Source organism: Oenanthe melanoleuca, chromosome 27 (assembly GCF_029582105.1).
Source record: "Oenanthe melanoleuca isolate GR-GAL-2019-014 chromosome 27, OMel1.0, whole genome shotgun sequence".
NCBI classification, from domain to species: domain Eukaryota; kingdom Metazoa; phylum Chordata; class Aves; order Passeriformes; family Muscicapidae; genus Oenanthe; species Oenanthe melanoleuca.
The window spans coordinates 5,312,710-5,337,824 of NC_079360.1; the positions used below are offsets into that span (position 1 = coordinate 5,312,710).

A 25,115-nucleotide genomic window follows, 5' to 3' on the forward strand; every position below is an offset into this window, starting at 1 on the left:
AGGCTGTGCCGCGCTGCCCTTCTCCAGGTGCCGCAGGAAGCCCTTGCTGTGGTTCAAGGTCTTGATGCCATCCTAGATCCCACCCCAGATCCCCCATTCCGGATCCCAGATCCCAAAGCTGGATCCCAGATCCCCCATTCCGGATCCCAGAGCCCAAAGCTGGATCCCAGATCCCAGCCCGAGTCAGTGTGGCTGTGCCAGGCTGGCCATGTCCAGGTAACACAGGAAGCCGTCACTGCCACCATGGCTGTGCCTGTGCCCATGCCCACGGTGTCTTAACCTCAGCTTAACCTCATCCCAGATCCTATCCCAGATCCAGAATCCCAAAGCTGGATCCCAGATCCCAAGTCTGGATCCAAGATCCCAAATCCAGATCCCAGCCCATGTCAGTGTGGCTGTGCCGGGCTGGCCATGTCCAGGTGCTGCAGCAAGCCATCGTTGCCACCACTGCCGTGCCCGTGCCCGTGATGTCTCAGCAGCTCAACCCCATCCCAAATAACCCATTCTGGATCCCAGATCCCAAACCTGGATCCCAGATCCCCCATTCTGGATCCCAGATCCCCCATTCTGGATGCCAGGTCCTGTCCCAGCCCGTGCCAGTGTGGCTGTGCCGCGCTGCCCTTCTCCAGGTGCCGCAGGAAGCCCTTGCTGTGGTTCAAGGTCTTGATGCCATCCTAGATCCCACCCCAGATCCCAAAGCTGGATCCCAGATCCCAAAGCTGGATCCCAGAGCCCAAAGCTGGATCCCAGATCCCAGCCCGAGTCAGTGTGGCTGTGCCAGGCTGGCCATGTCCAGGTAACACAGGAAGCTGTCGCTGCCACCACTGCCATGCCCGTGGTGTCTCAGCAGCTCAACCCCACCCCAGATCCCCCATTCTGGATCCCAGATCCCCCATCCTGGATGCCAGCCCCCAAACCTGGATCCCAGGTCCTGTCCCAGCCCGTGTCAGTGTGGCTGTGCTGGGCTGGCCATGTCCAGGTGCCACAGGAAGCCCTTGCTGTGGTTCAGGGTGTCGATGCCATCCTAGATCCCACCCCAGATCCCCCATTCTGGATCCCAGATCCCCCATTCTGGATGCCAGATCCCCCATCCTGGATGCCAGCCCCCGAACCTGGGTCCCAGGTCCTGTCCCAGCCCGTGTCAGTGAGGCTGTGCCGCGCTGCCCTTCTCCAGGTGCCGCAGGAAGCCGTCGCTGCCGTGCCCGTGGCCGTGGCCGTGCCCGCGGTGGTTCAGCGGCTCGCTCTTGAACAGGGCCGGCGGCGGGGGCAGGTGCGGCACGGGGGGCACGGGCAGGTGCTGGGGGGGGTGGTGGTGATGGTGGTGCCCGTGGGGAGGGTGAGGAGGAGGGGGCTGCAGGGCCAGGGGGCCGTAGGGGTGGGGGCCGGGCCGGGCGGGGGCCGGGCTCAGCCCCAGCGCCGTCACCGCGCCGGCGGCCGCGGCGGGGGCCGGGCAGGGGCCGGGCAGCAGCGAGGGGCTGGTGCCGGGGCTGGTGCCGGGGCTGGTGACGCGGAAACACTTCTCCTTGTGGGCCTTGAGCATGTTGGAGAAGCGGAAGCGCTGGCCGCAGACGTCGCACGGGTACGGCTTCTCGCCCGTGTGCGTCCGCCGGTGCCGCTTCATGTTGGGCCGGCTGGTGAAGCTCTTGCCGCAGATCTCGCAGATGAAGGGCTTCTCTCCTGGGCAGAACACGGGGGAAAAGGGGGGTTAGAGAGCCTGGGAAACGTCCTGGTCCGTGAGGGAATCCCTGGGAAAGTCTCTGATCCATGAGGGAATCCCTGGGAAAGTTCCCTGATCCATGAGGGAATCCCTGGGAAAGTTCCCTGATCCATGAGAGAATCCCTGGGAAAGTTCCCTGATCCATGAGGGAATCCCTGGAAAAAAACCCTGGTCAATAAGAGAATCCCTGGAAAAATCCCCTGGTCAATAAGACAATCCCTGGAAAAATCCCTGATCCATGAGGGAATCCCTGGGAAAATCCCCTAGTCTATGAGAGAATCCCTGGAAAAATCCCCTGATCCATGAGGGAATCCCTGGAAAAATCCCCTGATCCATGAGGGAATCCCTGGGAAAAACTCTGATCCATGAGGGAATCCCTGGGAAAATCCCTGATCCATGAGGGAATCCCTGGGAAAGTCCCTGATCCATGGAGAACTCCTGGAAAAATCCCATGATCTATGAGAAAATCCCTGGAAAAATCCCCTGATCCATAAGGGAATCCCTGGGAAAATCCCTGCATCTCTGAGAGAACCCCTGGAAAAATGTCCTGGTCCATGGAGAACCCCTGGAAAATTCCCCTGATCCTTGGGAGAACCTCTGGAAAAATCTCCTGATCCATGGAGAACCCCTGGAAAATTCCCCTGATCCTTGGGAGAACCTCTGGAAAAATCTCCTAATCCATGGAGAGCCCCTGGAAAATCTTCTGATCCAAAGGAAACCCCCTGAAAAAATCCCCTGAACCCTGGCGAATTCCTGGAAGAGTCCCCTGATCTGTGAGAGAATCCCTGGAAAATCTCCTGATCCATGGAGAACCTCTGGAAAAATCCCTGCATCTCTGGGAAACACCATTGCCTTTGGGGATCAGTGGGGGTTTAGGAAATCCTGGCTCAGTTTGGTTTTAGGGCCAAAAACTTCTGAAATCCTGGCTCAGTTTGGTTTTAGGGCCAAAAATTTCTGAAATCCTGGCTCAGTTTGGATTTAGGGCCAAAAATTTCTGAAATCCTGGCTCAGTTTGGATTTAGGGCCAAAAATTTCAGAAATCCTGGCTCAGTCTGGGACCTGGGGCCAAAAGTTTCTGAAATCCTGGCTCAGTTTGGTTTTAGGGCCAAAAGTTTCTGAAATCCTGGCTCAGTTTGGGGTTTGGGGCCAAAAATTTCTGAAATCTTGGCTCAGTTTGGTTTTAGGGCCAAAAATTTCTGAAATCCTGGCTCAGTTTGGATTTGGGGCCAAAAATTTCAGAAATCCTGGCTCAGTCTGGGACCTGGGGCCAAAAGTTTCTGAAATCTTGGCTCAGTTTGGTTTTAGGGCCAAAAGTTTCTGAAATCCTGGCTCAGTTTGGGATCTGGGACCAAAAAAATCCCCAAATCCTCCAGCCAGGAGCTCCTGAAAACACCCAGGAAATAATTCCCACCTCCCATTTCCCCCACAGGAAATCCCAGTGAAGATTTTTACACCAGAAACAACGAATGAACCTCTCCCAGCTGGAAAACCCCAACACCCAGAGGGAATTCCATGGGAATCTCTTTTCCAGGGAATTTTTTTTCAGCCCTTACCAGTGTGGGTTTTCATGTGCTCATCAAAATACTGCTTCATGTTGAAGTCCTTGCCACACCACTGGCACATGAACTGCTTGTGCCCAATGTGGATGCTCATGTGGGAGCGCAGCTGGTACTTGTACTGGAACCTCTCATCACAGTTCTGGGGGAAAAAATGGGAATTTTGGGTGTTTGGGAGGCTGGGAGTGAGCCCTGGAGGGGCTGGGAGGGAGGGGAGGGAGAGCTCATAAAAATAATGGGTTTTGGTTAAATTTTTTAAATTGTGTTTTATTGTGGGTTGGGATAAAGGGGATGGGATGGGAGGGTGGAATGGCTGGAATTGGGTGGGGAAAGATGGAATTGGGAGGGAAAGAGGAATTGGGTGGAAAAACTGGAATTAGGTGGGAAAAGATGGAGTGGGGTGGGAAAAGGTGGAATTGAGAGGGAAAAGATGGAATTGGGTGGGAAAGATGGAAATGGGTGGGAAAAATGGAATTATGGGGGAAAAGGTGAAATTGGGAGGGAAAAGCTGGAATTGAGTGGGAAAAGATGGAGTGGGGTGGAAAAAGTTGGAACTGAGTGGGAAAAGCTGGAATTGGGGGTAAAAGTTGGAATTGGGTGAGAAAAAGTGGAATTGGGGGGGAAAGCTGGAATTGGGTGGGAAAAGGTGGAATTGGGTGGGAAAAGATGGAATTGGGTGGGAAAAGATAGAACTGGGTGGGAAAAGGTGGAATTGGGTGGGAAAAGATGGAATTGGGAGGGAAAGATGGAATTGGGGGGGAAAAAGTGGAATTGGAGGGGAAAAGATGGTATGGGGTGGGAGAATGTAGAATTGGGTGAGAAAAAGTGGAATTGGGTGGGAAAAGGTGGAACTGGGGGGGAAAAGGTGGAATTAGGTGGGAAAAGATGGAGTGGGGGGTGAAAAGTTGGAACTGGATGGGAAAAGATGGAATAGGGTAGGAAAAATGGAATTGGGTGGGAAAAGATGGAAATGGGTGGAAAAAGCTGGAATTGGGTGGGAAAAGATGGAACTGGGTGGGAAAAATGAAATTGGGAGGGAAAAGCTGGAGTGAGGTGGGAAAAATGGAATTGGGTGGGAAAAATGGAATTAGGTGGGAAAAGATGGAGTGGGGTGGGAAAAGTTGGAACTGGGTGGGAAAAGGTAGAATTGGGGGGAAAACTGAAATTAGGTGGGAAAAGATGGAGTGGGGTGGGAAAAGATGGAATTTGGTGGAAAAAGCTGGATTTGGGGGGAAAAGTTGGAATTGGGTGGGAAAAGATGGAATTGGGTGGGAAAGATGGAATTGGGTGGGAAAAGATGGAATTGGGAGGGAAAAGATGGAATTGGAGGGGAAAAGATGGTATGGGGTGGGAGAATGTAGAATTGGGTGAGAAAAAGTGGAATTGGGTGGGAAAAGGTGGAATTGGGGGGGGAAAAGGTGGAATTAGGTGGGAAAAGATGGAGTGGGGGGTGAAAAGTTGGAACTGGGTGGGAAAAGATGGAATAGGGTGGGAAAAATGGAATTGGGTGGGAAAAGATGGAAATGGGTGGGAAAAGATGGAATTGGGTGGGAAAAGATGGAACTGGGTGGGAAAAATGAAATTGGGAGGGAAAAGCTGGAGTGAGGTGGGAAAAATGGAATTGGAGGGGAAAAGGCGGAATTGGGGGAGAAAAGGTAGAATTGGGAGGGAAAAGATGGAACTGGGTGGAAAAAGCTGAAATTGGGAGGGAAAAGTTGGAATTGGGAGGGAAAAGATAGAACTGGGAGGGAAAAGCTGGAGTGAGGTGGGAAAAATGGAATTGGAGGGGAAAAGATGGAAGTGGGTGGGAAAAGTTGGAACTGGGTGGGAAAACTGGAGTTAGGTGGCAAAAATGGAATTGGGTGGGAAAAATGGAATTAGGTGGGACAAGATGGAGTGGGGTGGGAAAAGTTGGAACTGGGTGGGAAAAGGTAGAATTGGGGGGAAAACTGAAATTAGGTGGGAAAAGATGGAGTGGGGTGGGAAAAGATGGAATTTGGTGGAAAAAGCTGGAATTGGGTGGGAAAGATGGAACTGGGTGGGAAAAGATGGAATTGGGAGGGAAAGATGGAACTGAGGGGGAAAAAGTGGAATTGGAGGGGAAAAGATCGTATGGGGTGGGAGAATGTAGAATTGGGTGAGAAAAAGTGGAATTGGGTGGGAAAAGGCGGAATTGGGGGGGGAAAAGGTGGAATTGGGTGGGAAAAGATGGAGTGGGGGGTGAAAAGTTGGAACTGGGTGGGAAAAGATGGAATAGGGTGGGAAAAATGAAATTGGGTGGGAAAAGATGGAAATGGGTGGGAAAAGCTGGAATTGGGGGGAAAAGATGGAACTGGGGGGGGGAAAATTAGAACTGGGTGGGAAAAAATGGAATTGGGAGGGAAAAAGTGGAATTGGGTGGGAAAAGATGGAACTGGGTGGTAAAAGGTGGAATTGGGAGGGAAAAGCTGGAGTGAGGTGGGAAAAATGGAATTGGAGGGGAAAAGGTGGAACTGGGAGGGAAAAGCTGGAGTTGGATTTTCCCCCTGGATCAGCCCCTGGAGCTGCCTCACCTCACACCTGAAGGGTTTTTCCCCTGAGTGCTGCAGGGAGTGCACCTTGAGGGACATGCTGCGCTTGAAGGACTTGCCACAGGTCTCACAGGTGAAGGGCATGTCCTTGGTGTGGGCTGGAACACAGAAAAAATGGGATTACAGAGGGTAAAATTCCCCAAAATTCTCCTTGGTGTTGGCTGGAACACAGAAAATGGGATTACAGAGGGTAAAATTCCCCAAAATTCTCCTTGGTGTGGGCTGGAACACAGAAAATGGGATTACAGAGGGTAAAAATGGGGTTTGGGAGAAATATTCCCCAAAATTTTCCTTGGTGTGGGTTGAAACACAGAAAAATATTTTAATTTCCCCAAATTATTTTAACTCCCCCTGACCATTTTAACTCCCCCTGACCATTTCATTCTAACTCATTTCAACTCCCCCTGATAATTTCAATTTCCCCTGACTACTTTAACCCCCCTGACCATTCTAACTCCCCCATATAATTTCAATTTCCCCTGACTATTTTAACCCCTTCCAGACCATTCCAACCCCCCCTGCCCTTTTCATTCCAACCCCCCATGACCATTTCATTCCAACCTCTCCTGACCATTTAATTCCAACACCCCCTGATAATTTCAATTTCCCCGTGACTATTTTAACCCCTTCCAGACCATTCCAACCCCCTGACCATTTCACTCCAACACCCCCTGATAATTTCAGTTTCCCCTGACTATTCTAACCCCTCCAGACCATTCTAATCCCCCCTGACCATTTCATTTCAACTCTCCCTGATAATTTCAATTTCCCTTGACTATTCTAACCCCTCCAGACAATTCCAACCCCCCCTGCCCATTTCATTCCAACCCCCCATGACCATTTCATTCTAACTCCTCCTGACCATTCCAACCTCCCCTGACCATTCTAATTCCAACCCCCCTGATAATTTCAATTTCCCCTGACTATTTTAACCCCTCCAGACCATTCCAACCCCCCCTGACCATTCTAATTCCCCCAGACCATTCCAAACCCCCCTGCCCATTTCATTCCAAACACCCCTGCCCATTTCATTCCAACTCCCCCTGACCATTTCATTCTAACTCTAACCCTTTCCAACTCCCCCTGATAATTTCAATTTCCCCTGACTATTCTAACCCTTCCTGACCATTCTAACCTCCCCTGCCCATTTAATTCCAACTCCCCCTGATAATTTCAATTTCCCCTATTTTAACCCCTCCAGACCATTCTAACTCCCCCGATAATTTCAATTTCCCCTGACTATTTTAACCCCTTCCAGACCATTCTAACCTCCCCTGCCCATTTCATTCCAAGCCCCCCTGCCCATTTCATTCCAAGCCCCCCTGCCCATTTCATTCTAACTCTTAACTCATTTCAACTCCCCCTGATAATTTCAATTTCCCCTGACTATTTTAACCCCTTCCAGACCATTCCACCCCCCATGCCCATTTCATTCTAACTCCCCCATATAATTTCAATTTCCCCTGACTACTTTAACCCCTCTGACCATTGTAACCCCCCCTGCCCATTTCATTCTAACTCCCCCTGATAATTTCAATTTCCCTTGACTATTCTAACCCCTCCAGACCCCCCCAGCCCAGCTGGGACCCCTCAGGACTCACCAACCATGTGTTTGCGCACGTGGGCCATGGTGTAGAACTTCTTCTCGCAGATCTCGCAGGAGAATTTCTTCTCGGCGTAGCCGTGCACGATCTTGATGTGCTCGTGGAGGGACCAGAGCTTCTTGAAGGATTTGTTGCAGGACACGCACTGGGGTGGGCACAGAACACAGAGGGGGTGGGAGTCAAGCTGGGCTTTGGTTTTAGAAAGTGCCAAAGGGTGAAAGTGGTGCCTGAGAATGAGGATTTTGGGGGTTACACCTGAGGGGAGCAGAGGGGAGGTTCTGGTGCCTCCTGATCCCCCAAAATCCAACAATGGGAGCCACGGAGCTCCACAAACAGACCCCTGGAGAGGGAAAATCCAAACCACTGGAGAGGGAAAATCCAAACCACTGGAGAGGGAAAATCCAAACCACTGGAGAGGGAAAATCCAAACCCTTGGAAAAGGAAAATCCAAACCCTTGGAGAGGGAAAATCCAAACCCTTGGAGGTCAAAGAATTCAAACTCTTGGAGAGGGGAAAATCCAAATCCTTGGAGAGGGAAGGATCCAAACCCTCAGAGTAGGAAGGATCCAAATTCTTGGAGGGCAAAGAATCCAAATCCTTGGAGGGAAGGATCCAAACCCTTGGAGAGGGAAAATCCAAACCATTGGAGGGGGAAGGATCCAAACTCTTGGAAAGGGAAAATCTAAACCCTTGGAGAGGGAAGGATCCAAACCCCTGAAGAAGGAAAGATCCAAACCCTTGGAGAGAGAAAATCTGAACCCTGAGGAAGGATCCAAAGCCCTGGAGAGAGAAAATCCAAACTCTTGGAGAGGAAACCTTGGAGAGGGAAAATACAAACCCTTGGAGAGGGAAAATCCAAACATTTTCAGTGAGAAGATTCCAAACCCCTGGATAGGGAAAATCCAAACCCTTGGAGGGTGAAGGATCCAAACTCTTGGAGTGGGGAAATCCAAACATTTCCAGTGAGAAGGATCCAAACCCTCGGAGAGGGAAGAACCCAAACCTGTGGTCTAAACCCTTGGAGCAGAATAATCCAAAATCTGGAGAGGGAAGAATCCAAACCCTAGAGAAAGAATCCAAACATTTTCAGTGAGAAGGAACCAAACCCTTGGTGAGATACGAATCCAAACTCCTGGAGAGGGAAGAACCCAACAGAGCTGGAGGAGGCCAACACCAATAAATTCCCAAAGTCCCATCCAGCCCTTCCTGCCCCCCAAATCCAAGTGAGGCCAGTGCAGGCTCCATATCCATGGAAATCAGCTCTGATCCTCTGGATCCTCATGGAAATCAGCTCTGATCCTTCTGGATCTCCATGGAAATCAGCTCTGATCCTCTGGATCTCCATGGAAATCAGCTCCATCCCTCTGGATCTCCATGGAAATCAGCTCTGATCCTCTGGATCTCCATGGAAATCAGCTCCATCCCTCTGGATCTCCATGGAAATCAGCTCCATCCCTCTGGATCTCCATGGAAATCAGCTCTGATCCCTCTGGATCTCCATGGAAATCAGCTCCATCCTTCTGGATCTCCATGGAAATCAGCTCTGATCCTCTGGATCCTCATGGAAATCAGCTCTGATCCTTCTGGATCTCCATGGAAATCAGCTCCATCCCTCTGGATCTCCATGGAAATCAGCTCTGATCCTCTGGATCCTCATGGAATTCAGCTCCATCCCTCTGGATCTCCATGGAATTCAGCTCCATCCCTCTGGATCTCCATGGAAATCAGCTCTGATCCTCTGGATCTCCATGGAAATCAGCTCTGATCCTTCTGGATCTCCATGGAAATCAGCTCTGATCCTCTGGATCTCCATGGAAATCAGCTCTGATCCTCTGGATCTCCATGGAAATCAGCTCCATCCCTCTGGATCTCCATGGAAATCAGCTCTGATCCTTCTGGATCTCCATGGAAATCAGCTCCATCCCTCTGGATCTCCATGGAAATCAGCTCTGATCCCTCTGGATCTCCATGGAAATCAGCTCCATCCCTCTGGATCCTCATGGAAATCAGCTCCATCCCTCTGGATCTCCATGGAAATCAGCTCTGATCCTTCTGGATCTCCATGGAAATCAGCTCCATCCCTCTGGATCTCCATGGAAATCAGCTCCATCCCTCTGGATCTCCATGGAAATCAGCTCCATCCCTCTGGATCTCCATGGAAATCAGCTCTGATCCTTCTGGATCTCCATGGAAATCAGCTCCATCCCTCTGGATCTCCATGGAAATCAGCTCCATCCCTCTGGATCTCCATGGAAATCAGCTCTGATCCTCTGGATCTCCATGGAAATCAGCTCTGATCCTTCTGGATCCTCATGGAAATCAGCTCCATCCCTCTGGATCTCCATGGAAATCAGCTCTGATCCCTCTGGATCCTCATGGAAATCAGCTCCATCCCTCTGGATCTCCATGGAAATCAGCTCCATCCCTCTGGATCTCCATGGAAATCAGCTCCATCCCTCTGGATCCTCATGGAAATCAGCTCCATCTCTCTGGATCCTCATGGAAATCAGCTCTGATCCTCTGGATCTCCATGGAAATCAGCTCTGATCCTTCTGGATCTCCATGGAAATCAGCTCTGATCCCTCTGGACATTCCAGGATCAGCTCCTGGAGCAAATCCAGTCCCCAGCTCCTCCTGCTGTGTTCTCCTCACTCATTAAAGGCACCACTGGAAGTCCAAAATGTGAGAATTCCTTCCCAAAACTCATGTGGAATGTTCAGGAATTCAGCCCCATTGAGGATTTCAGGCACCTCTTCCTAAAAAAAATTCATTTTCCATGGTGGGAATTCCAGCTGGAAATCCTGGAGCGTGAGGGAACCGAATCATCTTCACCTTGCAGGAACTGTGCCTTGTTTTGGGTTTTTTTTTGGGATTTTTGGGATATCTCAGCCCAATTCCCACCCTTTCCCCATCAGTCAGAAGGGCTGGGTGCTGATTAATTAATGAATTAATCAATCCTGCTCGTCTGGGATTCTGTTTCTTCCATCTGCAGGTTTGGGAATTCTGGTGCAGGCACCGAGGGGAGGCTCAGCCCCCACAGCTGGGATGGGGAAAAAATTCCTGAAGAGCAAAGAAACCCCAAATCCTTGGATTTACAGCAAAAAGAGCCCCTGGAGGGGACAAATCTCCAATAAAATTAAAGATTAAAACACCAACACTGAGAGGAACCACACAGAGACGACAGAAACTCGGTGGAGGTGCTGATTGTGACGGATGAAAAAGCAGAAATTCCCTGGAAAAAACAGATTTATTCCACTCCTGGGAGGAGAAACTGGGAGGAGCCAGCCTTGGTTTGCATTTCATTTCAATATTAAACCATTTTTATTCCAGGTCAAAGCTCCCCCTTGACACATTTAACCCTGAATTATGGATGATTTTAATTTTCCCTCAATCCTTATTGGCATTTGGAATAAAAACACATCCCAAAGGTCAGGACAGAACAAGAATTGCTGGATTTATTCTTGGATATTGAGGATTTGGAGGTGGCTGGATCATTTTCCTCTGGATTTAAACCATAATTTCTGTAATTTCTCCTTTTCCTATCACTTTTGTACATGTTTGTGGATGGATACAAGATATTTCTCCATTTTATGTGTTCAAAGTATTCAGGAATTCCTGCTTTAATTTTAATTCCTGCTTTAATTCCTTTATTTTTTTAATTCCTGCTTCAATTTTTATGCTGTGAATGAACCCCCTGCATGCTGAGGCATCTCTTAAATTCCCATTTAAACATTCCCTGCTGCACTGAACTTTTAAAATATTTCTTTCAAAAGCTGCAAGAATTAAATTGATATTAATAAATCCTTCCTTGAGCTGAATCAAGGGGGAAAAAAAAAAACAGCCTGGAGTTAAACAGAGCTGGGCAAAGAGTTTGGAAAAGAGAAATTGCAATAAATATTCCACATCTCCCCCACAGCAGGAGCTAAAAATCAACCCAGCCCAGCATTGAAAGCAAACAAACAATGAAAAATGTGCAATTATTGTGCTCAAACTCTCACACACAAAAAAAAATCCAAATTCCAGCTGCCCAAAAATCCAACTGGGGCTGCTGCTGCTGGGAGGATTTCAGGAGATGGGTGAAAAAAAGGCCAAAAAAAGCAGATTTTGGGGTGCCAGAGTAAAGAGCAGTGCCCCAATTTCCACAGGACAGGGAAAAAAACAAAAAAAAAAACAAAAGGGAGCAGAAATTCTGGAGCTCTTCCCAAAATTCCCCAGCTGAGCTGAGCTGCTCCTGCCATGGCTGGAGGAAATCAGAAAAAAAAAAAATTGAGATTTTTGTGTCATCAGGGAGATTTGTCGGGGTTTCCTGCTGGGGAAGGGGTGCAGGTGCAGAATTCCAACCCTACAGAAACACTCTGGGAATTCCCTTTGTCTCGTGCTCTCAGTGGGGTTTAAATCCCATTTTAAGCCCAGCTCAGGTCCTGACTGCACTGCTGCCTCTCTGGGATCTGAAATTTCCCATTCCAGGGAATTGCTGGAGCTCTGGACACCTCCCTGGCCAGGCTGTGAGGTTTTATTGTGCATTTCAGAGCCACAGAAACCCCTGGAACCCTCGACTCAGTGAGAGCTGCGGGTGCTCAGCAGGAAGAGGAGGATTTACCACAGAAACTCAGATTTTTGGGACCAGTTACTCCAGATTCTGACCCTGCTCAAGGAGCTCTGTGCTCCCAACTCACAGTTTACTCCTGGAATAACTGCTCAGAGCAGCTGAGCACTCTTTTCCCTGCTTTTGGGAGACCCCAAAATGCAGGATGAGACACCTGGAGCCGTATAAAAAGAGATTTTTTTTTTTTTTAATGTTTTTTCCCCCTGTGAAGCTTCCACCAGCCGGATCCAGGAGGTGTGGGGAGACCTGAGGCCGAGCAGAACCTACCTGGATGTTTTTTTCACAGTCAGTTTGCTGGTGGAGGGACAGCTCACTCTCCAGCACAAATTTCTTCCCACACTTGTCGCAGATCTGCATCCGCCTGTGGGTGACGTTCATGTGCTTCTCCAGGTACCAGCGTGTGTTAAACACCCTGGGGCACTTCTCACAGGTCAGAGTCTCCTTCTCCTCGCACTTTGATTTCTGCACGGGCGCCTTGGGCTCCTTGGCAGTTTTCTTCTTGCGCTTGGGGGGCTCCGCGCCCTTCCTGCGGCCGCGCGTGGCTCGGGGCGCGGGCGGGGCGGCGGCGGCGGCAGAGGCGGCTCTCCTGCTCCTCCTCTGGCCAACACCAACCTTCTCCACTCTCTTCTCCTTCTTCTTCTGCCTCTCGTTCTCCTCGTAATCGTTACTGTCTTCCGTGGCCTCTTCCCCACTGTCACCCTCCTCTTCCTCACTGCTGCTCTTAAGGACAGCAGTCTCTTTGGACTGGGAGGGGACACCCTTCTCCCCTTTGGACACATTTAAGGTTTACCTCCACTATAATCTGCTCCCTTTTGTAAGTCACTTCATCTTCCTCCTCTTCCTCCTCCTCCTCAGAGTCGTCAGAGTTTTCCCTGTCTTCTTTCACAGCCCGGACCTCTCCTACCGCCCTGCTCTCCCTGAAAAACGGCTGCTCCTCCCTCTCGTGGAGGTGGCCCTTGCTCACTTTGCTGTCCACCAGCACCGAGAAGGGGCTCCCTGACTCCCTCTTGTACACCTTGGTGGACAGGTCCAGCTCCTGGCCGGGGTAGAAGGAGGCGGGCGGCCCCTCCTGCGCCATGCCGGCCCCGGGCGGGGGCTCGCCCTTGGCTGCCTGGCTCATCTGGGGGGGCTCATGGGGCGCCCTCCGTCTCGGGGGGGCTGCTCCGGCCCGGAGCCTCTTCCATGGGAGGGTCCTGGGGGGCTGGGCTGGGCTGAGGCTCGGGATCACGGCAGGGGCAGGGCAGGGAGGGATCCTCGGCAGCAAGCGCAGCCCTCCAGCATTTTATCTGCAAGAGACAACGGGGAGACGGAGACGGGGTCAGTGGGAGATGCCTGGGGGGGTTTGGGGGGGTTTGGGGGTGTTGCAGGAGGAGCTGGGTGAGGGTGGGGTGGGGAAAGGGAGGGAAAGTATCAGGGATCAGGAGAATTCCCAGGGAATGGGAATCCAGGCAAGGGATACTCTCCATCCACCAGAGATCACCACAACAATTTCTCCCGGATTTCTTGGGAGGAGTGATGGTCCCACAAGTATAAGGGGTCAGGAGAATTCCAAGGGAATGGAAATCCAGGTAAGGATACTCTCCATCCACCACAGAATCACCTCTAGGACACAGCTGTTTCTCCCAGATTTTTTGGGAGCACTGACAGCCCCACAATATCAGAACTCCCAGCAGCAGATTCCCAAGGTGTGGCAATCCCATCAAGGAATACTCTCCACCCACCAGAGATCACCACAAGCATTTCTCCCAGATTTTTTGGGAGCACTGATGGCCTCACAAATATCAGGGATCAGAACTGGCAGCAGATTTCCAAAGGGTAGAAATCCAGGTAAGGAATACTCTCCATCCACCACAGAATCACCACTGGGACACAACTGTTTCTCCTGGATTTTTGGGAGAACTCATGGTCCCACAAATATCAGAACTTCCAGCAGCAGATTCCCAAGGTGTGGCAATCCCACCTAGGAATACTCTCCATCCACCACAGATCACCATAGCAATTTCTCCTGGATTTTTGGGGAGCACTGACAGCCCCACAATATCAGAATTCCCAGCAGCAGATTCCCAAGGTGATGGCAATCCCATCAAGGAATATTCACCCACTAGAGATCACCACAAGCATTTCTCCTGGATTTTTGGGAGCACTGACAGCCCCACAATATCAGAACTCCCAGCAGCAGATTCCCAAGGTGTGGCAATCCCATCAAGGAATACTCTCCATCCATCAGAGATCACCATAAGCATTTCTCCTGGATTTTTGGGAGAACTCATGGCCCCACAAATATCAGAATTCCCAGCAGCAGATTCCCAAGGTGTGGCAATCCCACCAAGGAATACTCTCCACCCAGCACAGACCACCCCAGCAGTTCCTCCAAACCCTTCTCTGCCCCCACAAACCCACCCCAAACCTCCCCCAGGAAACCCTCCCATATTCCAGAGCCACCTGTTGAATTCCAGCAGAGCCCTTCTCACCAGAGATCCTGGATTTCCAGGGATTTGAGGAATTCTCCCTTTGTCTCCCTGAATCCCCACCAGCTCAATATCCACATTTCCCCCGAGGTTTTCCAGGCTGGAATTTGCCCAGGACTCTGCCACTTCCTCCTGCAGGAAGCACCACGTGTCCCTCATGGACACAAAGCAATCAATCCCTCATATTTCTTTTTTTTTTTTTTTAAACACAAGGAAAAAAGAAAAAAATTCCAGTTTGGGAGCTCGGGATGGCAGCGACAAGTTCAAGGTTTTGGGTTGGGCTGATTCCATCAGGAATTCCTGATTTAAACCTGGAGTTAAACCTGGGATTAGAGGGTGAAGGGAAGGAGAATTAAGGATAAAATTACATGAAAAGGACAAAAAATCCCATCCAGGGATTTCTGCCATGATCTCCAGCCTGGCCTGGGATATTTCCAGGGATGGAGCAGCCACAGCTTTCCTGGGAATTCCATCCCAGCCAGGAATTCCTTCCTGATATCCCACCCAATCCTCCTCTTTTCCAGAGATTCTTGCATTATAATTTCTCTTCCACCAGAATTTTCCTCTCTTCTGAGTGAATTTTAACTGGACAGGAGATGAATAATTAATATTAATTATTAATAATAATAAAGAGAATTTTGTGAAGTGACATGCTGGGGAAAGAAAGGGAAAATAACCAGTTTGATTATGAACTTCATTAAAACAGCTTTGTGAGCACTTCTCCAAATTATTATTTTTTTAAATTATTTTTTATTCTTTTATTTTGATTTTTAATTATTTTTTGAGGGTTTCCAAATTATTCCAGAGCATCCTGAAGGTACCTGGCAGTCACTGCTCCAGCCTCAAATCCCACATTCCCAAAAATCCCAGGAGATAACGCTGGCTTGTGCTCACAACTCAAACATAAAATAAAAATATAAAATAAACTGATTTGGGCCAGCTGGAATTCCCAATTCTACACCCAGGAAAGCAGTGGGAAGGATGGATCCCAGTTTAGCTTTTCCTAAGTGGGGATGAATTATTCTCTCTTCCACATAGAAAATAAATTATTTTCTGATTATTTCCTCATCATATTAAGCATCTCTAGGAAGCTGCAGGAGGAAATCAGGAATTTTACTGAGCTGGGAAAGCCCAAAACTTGCCGGAAAAGGAAATTTCACTCCCTCACCCTACAATTTTTTTGGCAAAAAAAATCCTGCCAATATTTTCACCTCTGCTCACAGAAGGGATTATGTGCAAAAAAACTCTTTTTATCAACAGGTAGTACCTCAAATCAAGCCCCCAGTGGGGTTTATTCTGAATTATCAAAGCTGTTTGCTGTAAAAACCACTTCACTCTGCAGCATCAATGGCTTTGAACCTTTCACTGCCACCCTCGAGGGACCCACAACTTTCAAATCCATTATTTAAATAAAAACCAAAGCCCTCCTTGGCCTGAACTACTGCCCTAAAAAAGCTCTTAAAGCACCTTTTTTCCCTCCCTTTTAAATTTCTAATCCCAAAGCAGCGTTTGGGTTTTTTTAATCCCGAAACATCCAAAGGTTTTTTTGCCCATTTTGAAGGTGAATTTAATTTTATCAAGGTTGATTTTTCCACAGAACAAATTTCAGCCACGCTGCCAAAAAGAGAGATGTAAGCCTTGATTAAGATGTAAAAAGGAAATGAGAGTTTCAAAGAGATTTTTTGATGTTTATCAAGCCCCAAACCTGGGGAATATCAGCAGAAAGAAGCTGAGCAATCAAAGTCTCCGGCATGAAAAGCTTGAACTCTGAAGAAAAAAGAAGAAAAAAACACAATTTGCAGACAAAAGAGTGGGTGGAGGAAGCTGGTGAGTGTGTGGGAGCAAGTTCACACCGAGCTTAAGAAGAAAAAACCGCATTTTTTGGTGTTATCGGTGCTAAAAATAGAGAGAATTGGCTGGGCCGGGGAGGCCTCGGCCCGGCCGGAGGGGAGCAGGGTAGGCCCGAAGGTTAAAGTGAAAAAAACTGAGGGGAAAATGGGGAAAAAGTGAAAAAAGCTGAGGGGAAAATGGGGAAAAAGTGAAAAAAAGCTGAGGGGAAAATGGGGAAAAAGTGAAAAAAGCTGAGGGGAAAATGGGGGAAAAGTGAAAAAAGCTGAGGGGAAAATGGGGGAAAAAGTGAAAAAAAGCTGAGGGGAAAAGTGGGGAAAAGTGAAAAAAGCTGAGGGGAAAGTGGGGGAAAAGTGAAAAAAGCCGAGAGGAAAGTGGGGAAAATGTGAAAAAAAGCTGAGGGGAAAATGGGGGAAAAGTGAAAAAAACTGAGGGGAAATGGGGGAAAAGTGAAAAAAACTGAGGGGAAAATGGGGGAAAAGTGAAAAAAAACTAGGGGAAAATGGGGAAAAAAACTGAGGGGAAAATGGGGAAAAAGTGAAAAAAACTGATTGGAAAATGGTGAAAAAGTGAGGAAAAAGATTTCAGGAGAAGGTGAGGATGTGAGGGGAAGAGGGATTGAGGGAAAATTAAGGGTGTGAGGGAAAATCTAAGGAAAAAATGACTGATGATGTGAGTAACATCAAGAATTTGAGGAAAAGCTGAGGGTGTGAGGAAAAAATTGAGGAAAAACTGAGGAAAAATTGAGGAAAAACTGAGGGCGTAAGGAAAAAAATTGAGGAAAAGCTGAGGGTGTGAGGGAAAATTTAAGGAAAAATGACTGAGGATATGAGAAAAAACAAGAATTTTAGGAAAAGCTGAGGGTGTGAGGAAAAAAAATGAGGAAAATGTGAGGTTATGAGGGGAAAATTGAGGAAAATCTGAGAGTGCGAGGGGAAAATTGAGGAAAAATTGAGGGTGTGAGGGAAAATTTATGGAAAAGCTGACTGAGGATGTGAGGGAAAAATGATGATTTCAGGAAAAGCTGAGGGTGTGAGGGAAAAATTGAGTAAAAATTGAGGGTGTGAGGGAAAAATTGAGGGAATATTGAGGGTGTGAGGGAAAAATTGAGGGAAAATTTATTGAGGATGTGAGGAAAATTGAGGATTTGCAGAAAAACTGAGGATTTCAGGAAAAACTGAGGGTGTGAGGGGAAAACTGAAGATTTCAGGGAAAAAAATGAGGATTTCAGGAAAAAAATGAGGGTGTGAGGGAAAAACTGAAGATTTCAGGAAAAAAATGAGGATTTCAGGAAAAAATGAGGATTTTAGGAAAAAATGAGGATTTCAGGAAAAGCTGAGGGTTTTCCATTTGAAACTCTGTGAAACCCCCAGGTCATGAAAATCGAAGCAGCAGGAAACAACCACAGGTTGAACAGTGAAAAAACCACCAAGTGAGGGCTAAAAATGACATTTTTGGGGAAATGGACTCTTTAGCAGGATATTCCACAAACAGCTCAATAAATCTGCAATATTGCAATATAAACCTCAATAAACTCTCCCAGCTGGAAGCACAGGTGCCTGGAACAGGCCCAGCCATTCCCTTCACATCTGAAGGGAATTATTTCTATTATTTCCCTCAGCTCCCCAATCCCTACTTTTTTTCTGGCTGCTTTAGGTGCAAACAACCCAAAAAAATCTGGTTTTAAGTGGGGAAGTTTTATCTTCCAGAGCTTCACTTTGCCACATCCTTTTTGCATTTCCATGGGAAGTGCTGGAGCTGCCTGAGCCCATGGAAATGTAAAATAAATGCAAAACAAATGCAAAATAAATGCAAAATAAAGAGCTGAGTGCTGCTAACGACCCCATTCCTATTCCCAAACCTCAAATCAGGAAAATAATCCTGAAAGGGAAACAGGGAATTGCAATTTGGGAATATTCAGCACTGCCAATTCCTGTGGAAAACAGGGAATTCAGAATTCCTTCAGCTTTTCCATCCATTCCAGACATTTTGGACACAAAACCCTGGAGAAGATGGAATAAATAAATCCTGTCCATTCTGGAATTCCAGAGCTGTGTTCCCACCTCATTTAACCCTTTTTAATTTTTTTTTTCCAGATTTTCCTTGAGCATTCCTAAAATAATCAAAAATAATCAGGAGAGCCTTGGCAGAGAGAGAAGAACCTGGAGAGGGGATAAATCCTGGAAATTCTGGAATTCCAGTTCCTCATCCCCTCTGCTTTTCCAGCTTTTTTTTTTTTTTTTTTTTTTTGGCCATTCCCAAAATAACTCAGGGTGAGTATTTTGCTGACTCAGCAGGTAGCACTTTCATTTTTATTTTATTTTAATTGTTTTTTCATCCCCCTGTCTGCCAATTTCCCTCCAAGTGTTCCACAGGCTCCCAGAAAATCAGATTCCCAGAAAAATATAAATTAAAAAAAAAAAAATCCCAGAAAAATATCTATTAAAAAAAATCCCAGAAAAATATCTATTAAAAAATCTCAGAAAAATATATTTAAAAAAAACCCAGAAAAATATATATTTAAAAAAAAATCCCAGAAAAATATCTATAAAATCCTGCCACTAGAACAGAAAAAAACATGAGGAAGAACCCTCAGGCTTTTTCCCATTTTTTTTTCAAGAGGAATGATCTGGTTGCATCCAGATTTTTGGGAGACACAAAGCCTTTCCAACCAGAGATTCCTGGATTTTTTTCAAGCATTATCTCCACTAAAAATCTGTTCCAGAGGTTTCCATTTGGGAATTCAGCATTAAAATCCCTCGGATTTTGCAATAAATGAGGAGTTTCTTTAACTGAATCTAAAATAATTTGAAATTTAACAGCCACAAACTCAATGCTTTACTTGAAGCAGGAAAAAAAAAAAACAACTTAAAATAACTTTTAGTTCTTTACTCCAGACTGTTCCCACCACCTGAAATATCTAAAAATTAAAAAGCTGTGGCTGAAATAGGAAATTCCAGGTATTCCAATCTACTCCTGCATCCTTTAATGCAAAAAAAAACCAAAAACTTGAAAAATAAGATTACAACACCCCTAGGTGGTTCCCTGGTTCACATTTCCCATTTACCACTTTTCTATCATTATTTGATGATATTTAGATTAGAAAAAAGCTTTTTATGACCACATTAAAAGGTCTTTAAATTTGTAAAATTATCCAAATAAATACCAAAATTCCTTTTTATCCTTTAAAACCTCTTATTTTCATCCCCTTCTGCTGATTTACCTTGAAGAAAATCAGAACTTTATTCAGATTTTATTTCAATTATGGCACTTCCCATTAAGCATCACTGATCCCAAGGTCCAGAAAGGAAATTTGCCATCAAGATCTCTTGCCCAAAATTAGCATTTTTCCCCCCAAAGAGGCCCTGGAGGTGTCTGTGTGTACTTGGATATGCAGAGGTGTAAATCAAGTGTGAATATCCTGTCCCAAAACCTCCCTAAAATCTGCATTTCCAGGGGGAAAAATCATTTCCAGGAGTAAAAATCCCATTTCCAGGAGTAAAAATCCCATTTCCAGGGGGGAAAAACCCCATTTAAATAGGAAAAAAAATCCCATTTCCAGGGGTAAAAATCTCGCTTCCAGGGGGGAAAAAAATCTCATTTCCAGGGGAAAAAAATCTCATTTCCTGGGGGAAAAATCCCATTTCCAGGGGGAAAAAAAAATCTCATTTCCACGGGGAAAATATCTCACTACCAGGGGGGAAAAATTTCATTTCCAAGGGGGAAAAAAACCCCATTTAAATAGGAAAAAAAATCTCATTTCCAGGGGGGAAAAAATCTCATTTCCAGGGGGAAATAATCCCATTTAGAGGGGTAAAAAAAAATCTCATTTCCAGGGAGAAAAATCTCATTTAAATAGGAAAAAAAAAATCTCATTTCCAGGGGGAAAAATCCCATTTCAGGTGGAAAAAAATTGTATTTCCAAAGGGATCAGGCCCAGCAGAAGGTGCTGGAAAAGCAGCAGTGTGAAACCTCCTGAGGGAAGGGCAGGAATTTCAGCAGCTCCTGGAGCTGCCAGGGTTTCACTCCAGCAGGGAGGAGCCACAAAATTCCCAAATTCCAAAATTCACCTGGAAAAGGAATGGGATTGAAAAATTGGGAATTGAGAGTTTGGGGTGGTTTTTTTTTTTTGTTTGTTTTTTTTTTCTGTTTGGTTTTTTTTTTTTTTTCCTGCTCCCAAATCCTGGAAAAAGCACAAATCTGGATGGGATTTGCATCATTTCTATTTAAAAAAAAAAATAATCAGGTTTTGATTAAAATTCTCTTTGAGGGAACAAAGCTGTGACAGATCTAACCCAAATTAAACTTGGGGTTAAAAAATTCCCAAAATTTTGCTGCAATCCTGGAGCTGCTGGGAAGGTTTTTAAGGCCTTGTGTTTAGAGAGGGATGAATGGGTTAAAAATATCCCAATTTTTGGTAGAAAAAAGTGGAAAAATGGGATTAAAAAATCCCAATTTTGGAAAAATTCAACCCTGAGAGCTCAGGACAGAGCAGGTGGATCTCACCTGGATCTGCTTTAATATTTAAAGTGTGAAACTTCATGAAAATAACCAAAAATTCACTTTTTTCACCTAATCCTTGTGGGGGAAACCTCCAAAGAATCACATAATAAAATTCTGAAAGGGCAAACAGCACAGATTGAGGAAAATGTGAATTTAAGCTGGGTTTAAAAAGGAAAATTATGTTTAAAAATTGACTTTATCTCCCTTTTAGAAGCCTGGACCTTGCAGGGAGAGCAGAGTTTGTGCTGGAGGAACTGAAGCAAGAGAAATAAAATATATTTTATATGTTATATAGCATATAATAGATAAAAATATAATATATTATAAAATACATAATACATACTGTGAAATATATAATGTATGTATTATTTATATATTAAAAATACTGTGCAATATATAATGTATATATTAATTATATATTAATATATAATATGTAACTACAAAAAATACTATATATTACATATAAAATACTTTAAAATAATAATTATTCACAAAATATAAGAGAAATCTCCCTCTCCTCAGCTCTTTATTTTTTCCTCTTTATTTTTCTGTGGAACCAGGGATAAATTTAATTTAATTTAATTTTTTTTTTTTTTGGCCAGGCCCCTGAGAGAGGCAGAGAGAAATAGGTCAGTGAGGAGTTTTGTAAGCAGCTGAAATCCAGCTGTGCCATCTCAGGTGTGCTCTGGGCACGTCCCTGCTCCTCCTGTTTACTGCAAAAATCCTTCCCAAGGCGTTCCCTCCTGCTCTGATCCCAAAAAAAACTCTTTGGGTAGATAAAAAAATTTTAATTTTTGGGTGGAATTGCAGCTCTTGGGTTAAAATCCCTGCATTCCCTGATTGTGGCAGAGAGGAGGAAAGCACAGCACCCCAAAAACTTTCTATTTTTAGATGATTTAACCTAAATTTCCACCTTTCCTACAGCAAGATTTCCACTGAAAACATAAATTAAAAATTCCCTGTATCATTACTAATGATAATAAAGTCAATTAAAAACTCACAGTAATCTCTAATGCCAAATCCTCTTCTGATCAACATTCCAAATTAGATTAATATCCCAAATCAGATCAATATCCCAAATCAGATCAATATCCTCAATATCAAATCAAACCAATATCCCAAATCAGATCAGTACTCCAAATTAGATTAATATCCAAAATTAGATTAATATCCAAAATTAGATTAATATCCCAAATTAGATTAATAGCCCAAATCAGATCAATATCCTCAATATCAAATCAGATCAATACTCCAAATTAGATCAATACTCCAAATTAGATCAATATCCCAAATCAGATCAATACTCCAAACTAGATTAATATCCAAAATTAGATTAATATCCAAAATTAGATTAATAGCCCAAATCAGATCAATATCCCCAATATTAAATCAGATCAATATCCCAAATCAAATCAATATCCCATATCAGATTAATATCCCAAATTAGATTAATAGCCCAAATCAGATCAATATCCCCAATATCAAATCAGATCAATATCCCAATAATTCTGAGCCACAAACCCCCCAGGGATGGCCCCAGATCCTCCTCCCTGCAGAAAATAAAAATGATAAAGCAGCTTTTAACCCCCTGGCAGCCCAGGAAACACAACAATCAAAAAGCCTTCATGAATTTGCACTTTCCTTTCACACAGCCTCTGGAAAAGCTCTCCCAGTTTCTGTCCCTGCTCGGGCTGGGAGTTTGTGGTCCCAGTTTTGGGGTCACATCTGGAATTCTGCATCCCTCCAGGTGTGCAGAGGGATGGGAACGCACCCGGGGCACAGGTGAGGAGTGGAAGGGGTGAAGGCAGGCGGAGAGCCAGAGGTGAATTATCAGATCTGAGAACAGCGATCAGATACCACAGACACAAAGCCCTTTTAAAATCACACTTGGGCAACTCCAAACCCTCCCAAAAACAACTAAAAAATCCATTTGTTTAGAAGCACAGGTAGTGAGAGAGATAAACAACAAAACTTCCAGCTGGGAACAACCCAGGTGCTTCCCAAACTTCATCTCCTCTATCCACAAGAACCCAGGATAAAAATCTCTCATTCCTCACATCCCTCGACCCCACCAAACCCTCCCGAAATTCAAAGTTTTTGTGTAATTCTGCCAAACCCGCCGAGACGCCGCCGTCGCCGTCCCTGCAGCGGGACACCCGAAGTTCAAAAATCACTCCCAAAAATCCCAACCCCGGGGGCGCACGCAGGGGAAAGGGAATCACCTGAAGGAAAAGGTTGAGGATGAGGAACCCCCCCCGGTTTTACAGCCCCGGTGACACCGAGCGGGACGGGGCGAGGGGACACGCTCCGAACCCCAACAGCAGTGCCAGCCCCGCTGGAATGTCCTGCTGGCTCCGGGAATTCACCTTCCCTCCTTCCCTCCCCTCCCCCAGGCAGGTGACACAGCGCTGGGACCGCGGGGAGGGGACACTGAGCCCCGGGACCCCGGCAGAGAATCCAGAACCGGGGAGAGACGGAATCCAAACCCGGGACCCCGGGACAGAATCCAAACCCGGGGAAAGAGAGAATCCAAACCCAGGGAGAGCCCCGGGACCCCGGGAGAGAATCCAAAACCGGGGAGAGAATCCAAAGCTGGGGAGAGAGAGAGAATCCAAACCCAGGGAGAGCCCCGGGACCCTCGGGAGAGAATCCAAACCCGGGCAGAGAATCCAAAACCGGGGAGAGCCCCGGGACCCCGGCAGAGAATCCAAACCCGGGAGAGAGAGAATCCAAACCCGGGATCCCGGGAGAGAATCCAAAACCGGGCAGAGAATCCAAAACCGGGCAGAGCCCAGGGACCCCCGGAAGAGAATCCAAACCCAGGGAGAGCCCCGGGACCCCGGGAAAGAATCCAAAACCGGGGAGAGAATCCAAAACCGGGGAGAGCCCCGGGACCCTCGGGAGAGAATCCAAAACCGGGCAGAGAATCGGACCCCGGGAGAGAATCCAAACCTGGGTAGAGCCCCGGGACCCTGGGCAGAGCCCCCAGACTCCGGGGGGAGAGAGAATCCAACCCCGGACAGAGCCTCCAGACCCCGGGAGAGAATGCAATCTAAATCCGGGGAGAGAATCCAAACCTGGGGAGAGAATCCATCCGCGGACAGAGCCCCCGATCCCGGGGAGAGAGAGAATCCGGACCCGGGCAGAGCCCCCAGAACCCGAGAGAGAATCCAGACCCGGGGAGAGACTCCAGAGCCCAGGGACAGAATCCAACCCCGGGGAGAGACTCCAGCCCCGGGCAGAGCCCCCGGCAGAGCCCCCCGGACCAAAGCAGAACCTCCAATCCTGGGGGATCCCCCCCGATCCCGGCACAGCCTCCAACCCCGCACAGAGCCGGGGCAGAGCCCTCAGACCCCGGGCAGAACCTCCAACCCCGAGGGAGCCCCCCGATGTCGGGCAGAGCCCCAGCCCCATCCCTGCCCACCGCTGCCCCCCGGGCCGTGCGGGGCCCGCACCCCGCTCCCCCCGTAGGGCCGGGCCGGGCCTAGCGCCGCTCGCTGCGCCGCCAGGCCCGGGGGGAAGGAAGGAAGGAAGGAAGGGAAGAAGGGAGGAAAGCGGGGGGGAGGAAAGGGCTCGGCGGCCGCCCCGCACTCACCCAGGCCGGTGCCCTCGGGGCCGCCCCCGCCGCCGTCCATGCCGGGCGGCGCGGGGAGGGGGGCGCGGGCGGGCGCGGCGGCGGAGGGCGGAGGGCAGGGCGGCCGGGGCCCTGCCTCCCTCCCTGTGCCTGCGCTCCGGCCCCGCCGCTCGGCCCCCGCGCTCCAGCGACCGCCGCTGCTGCCTCGGCTCGGCGCTCGGGCCCAGGCGCTGCTGCTGCCGCCGCCTCGGGCGGGCGGGCGGGCGGACGCGGCTCCCGCTGCCCCTCGGCCGCCGCCGCCGCCGCCGCAGCGCTACGTGGCCGCCGCCGCAGCCGCCGCCGGTCCTCGCGGGGGCGCGCGCGCGCGGGGCTCGGTGCTCTCTGTGTGTGTGTGTGTGTGTGTGTGTGTGTGTGTGTGTGTGTGTGAGGGGCGGGGGCGCGCCCCCGTGCCCGGACCGGTGCGCGGCGGGAGCGCGCGAGCGGAGAGCGGGGGAGTAGGATTGATAGGGAAGGGGGTGGAGCGGGCGGGAGCGCGCGCGGGCAGCGGCTGAAGGGCCGGGAAAAGGGGAGGGGGTGAGTGCGCGTGTGCGGGAGCGCGCGCGGAGGCGGGGAGGGAACGGACCGTGCCGTGAGGGGGGGAGCGCCTCATAGGCCGAGGGGGGGGCGAGT

At 48.0% G+C, this 25,115-nt stretch overlaps 1 protein-coding gene across 1 annotated transcript; it reads right to left on the reverse strand.

Annotated features, from left to right (window-relative positions):
* Positions 1-838: 838 nt before the first annotated feature.
* ZNF652 (zinc finger protein 652) lies at positions 839-24,820 on the reverse strand. Its single transcript, XM_056512026.1, is given in 7 exon segments — positions 839-1,677; positions 3,271-3,415; positions 5,826-5,941; positions 7,445-7,592; positions 12,321-12,837; positions 12,839-13,339; positions 24,468-24,820. Coding segments are annotated over 6 exon segments (1,797 nt in total). The 5' UTR covers positions 13,174-13,339; positions 24,468-24,820; the 3' UTR covers positions 839-1,141.
* Positions 24,821-25,115: the final 295 nt, after the last annotated feature.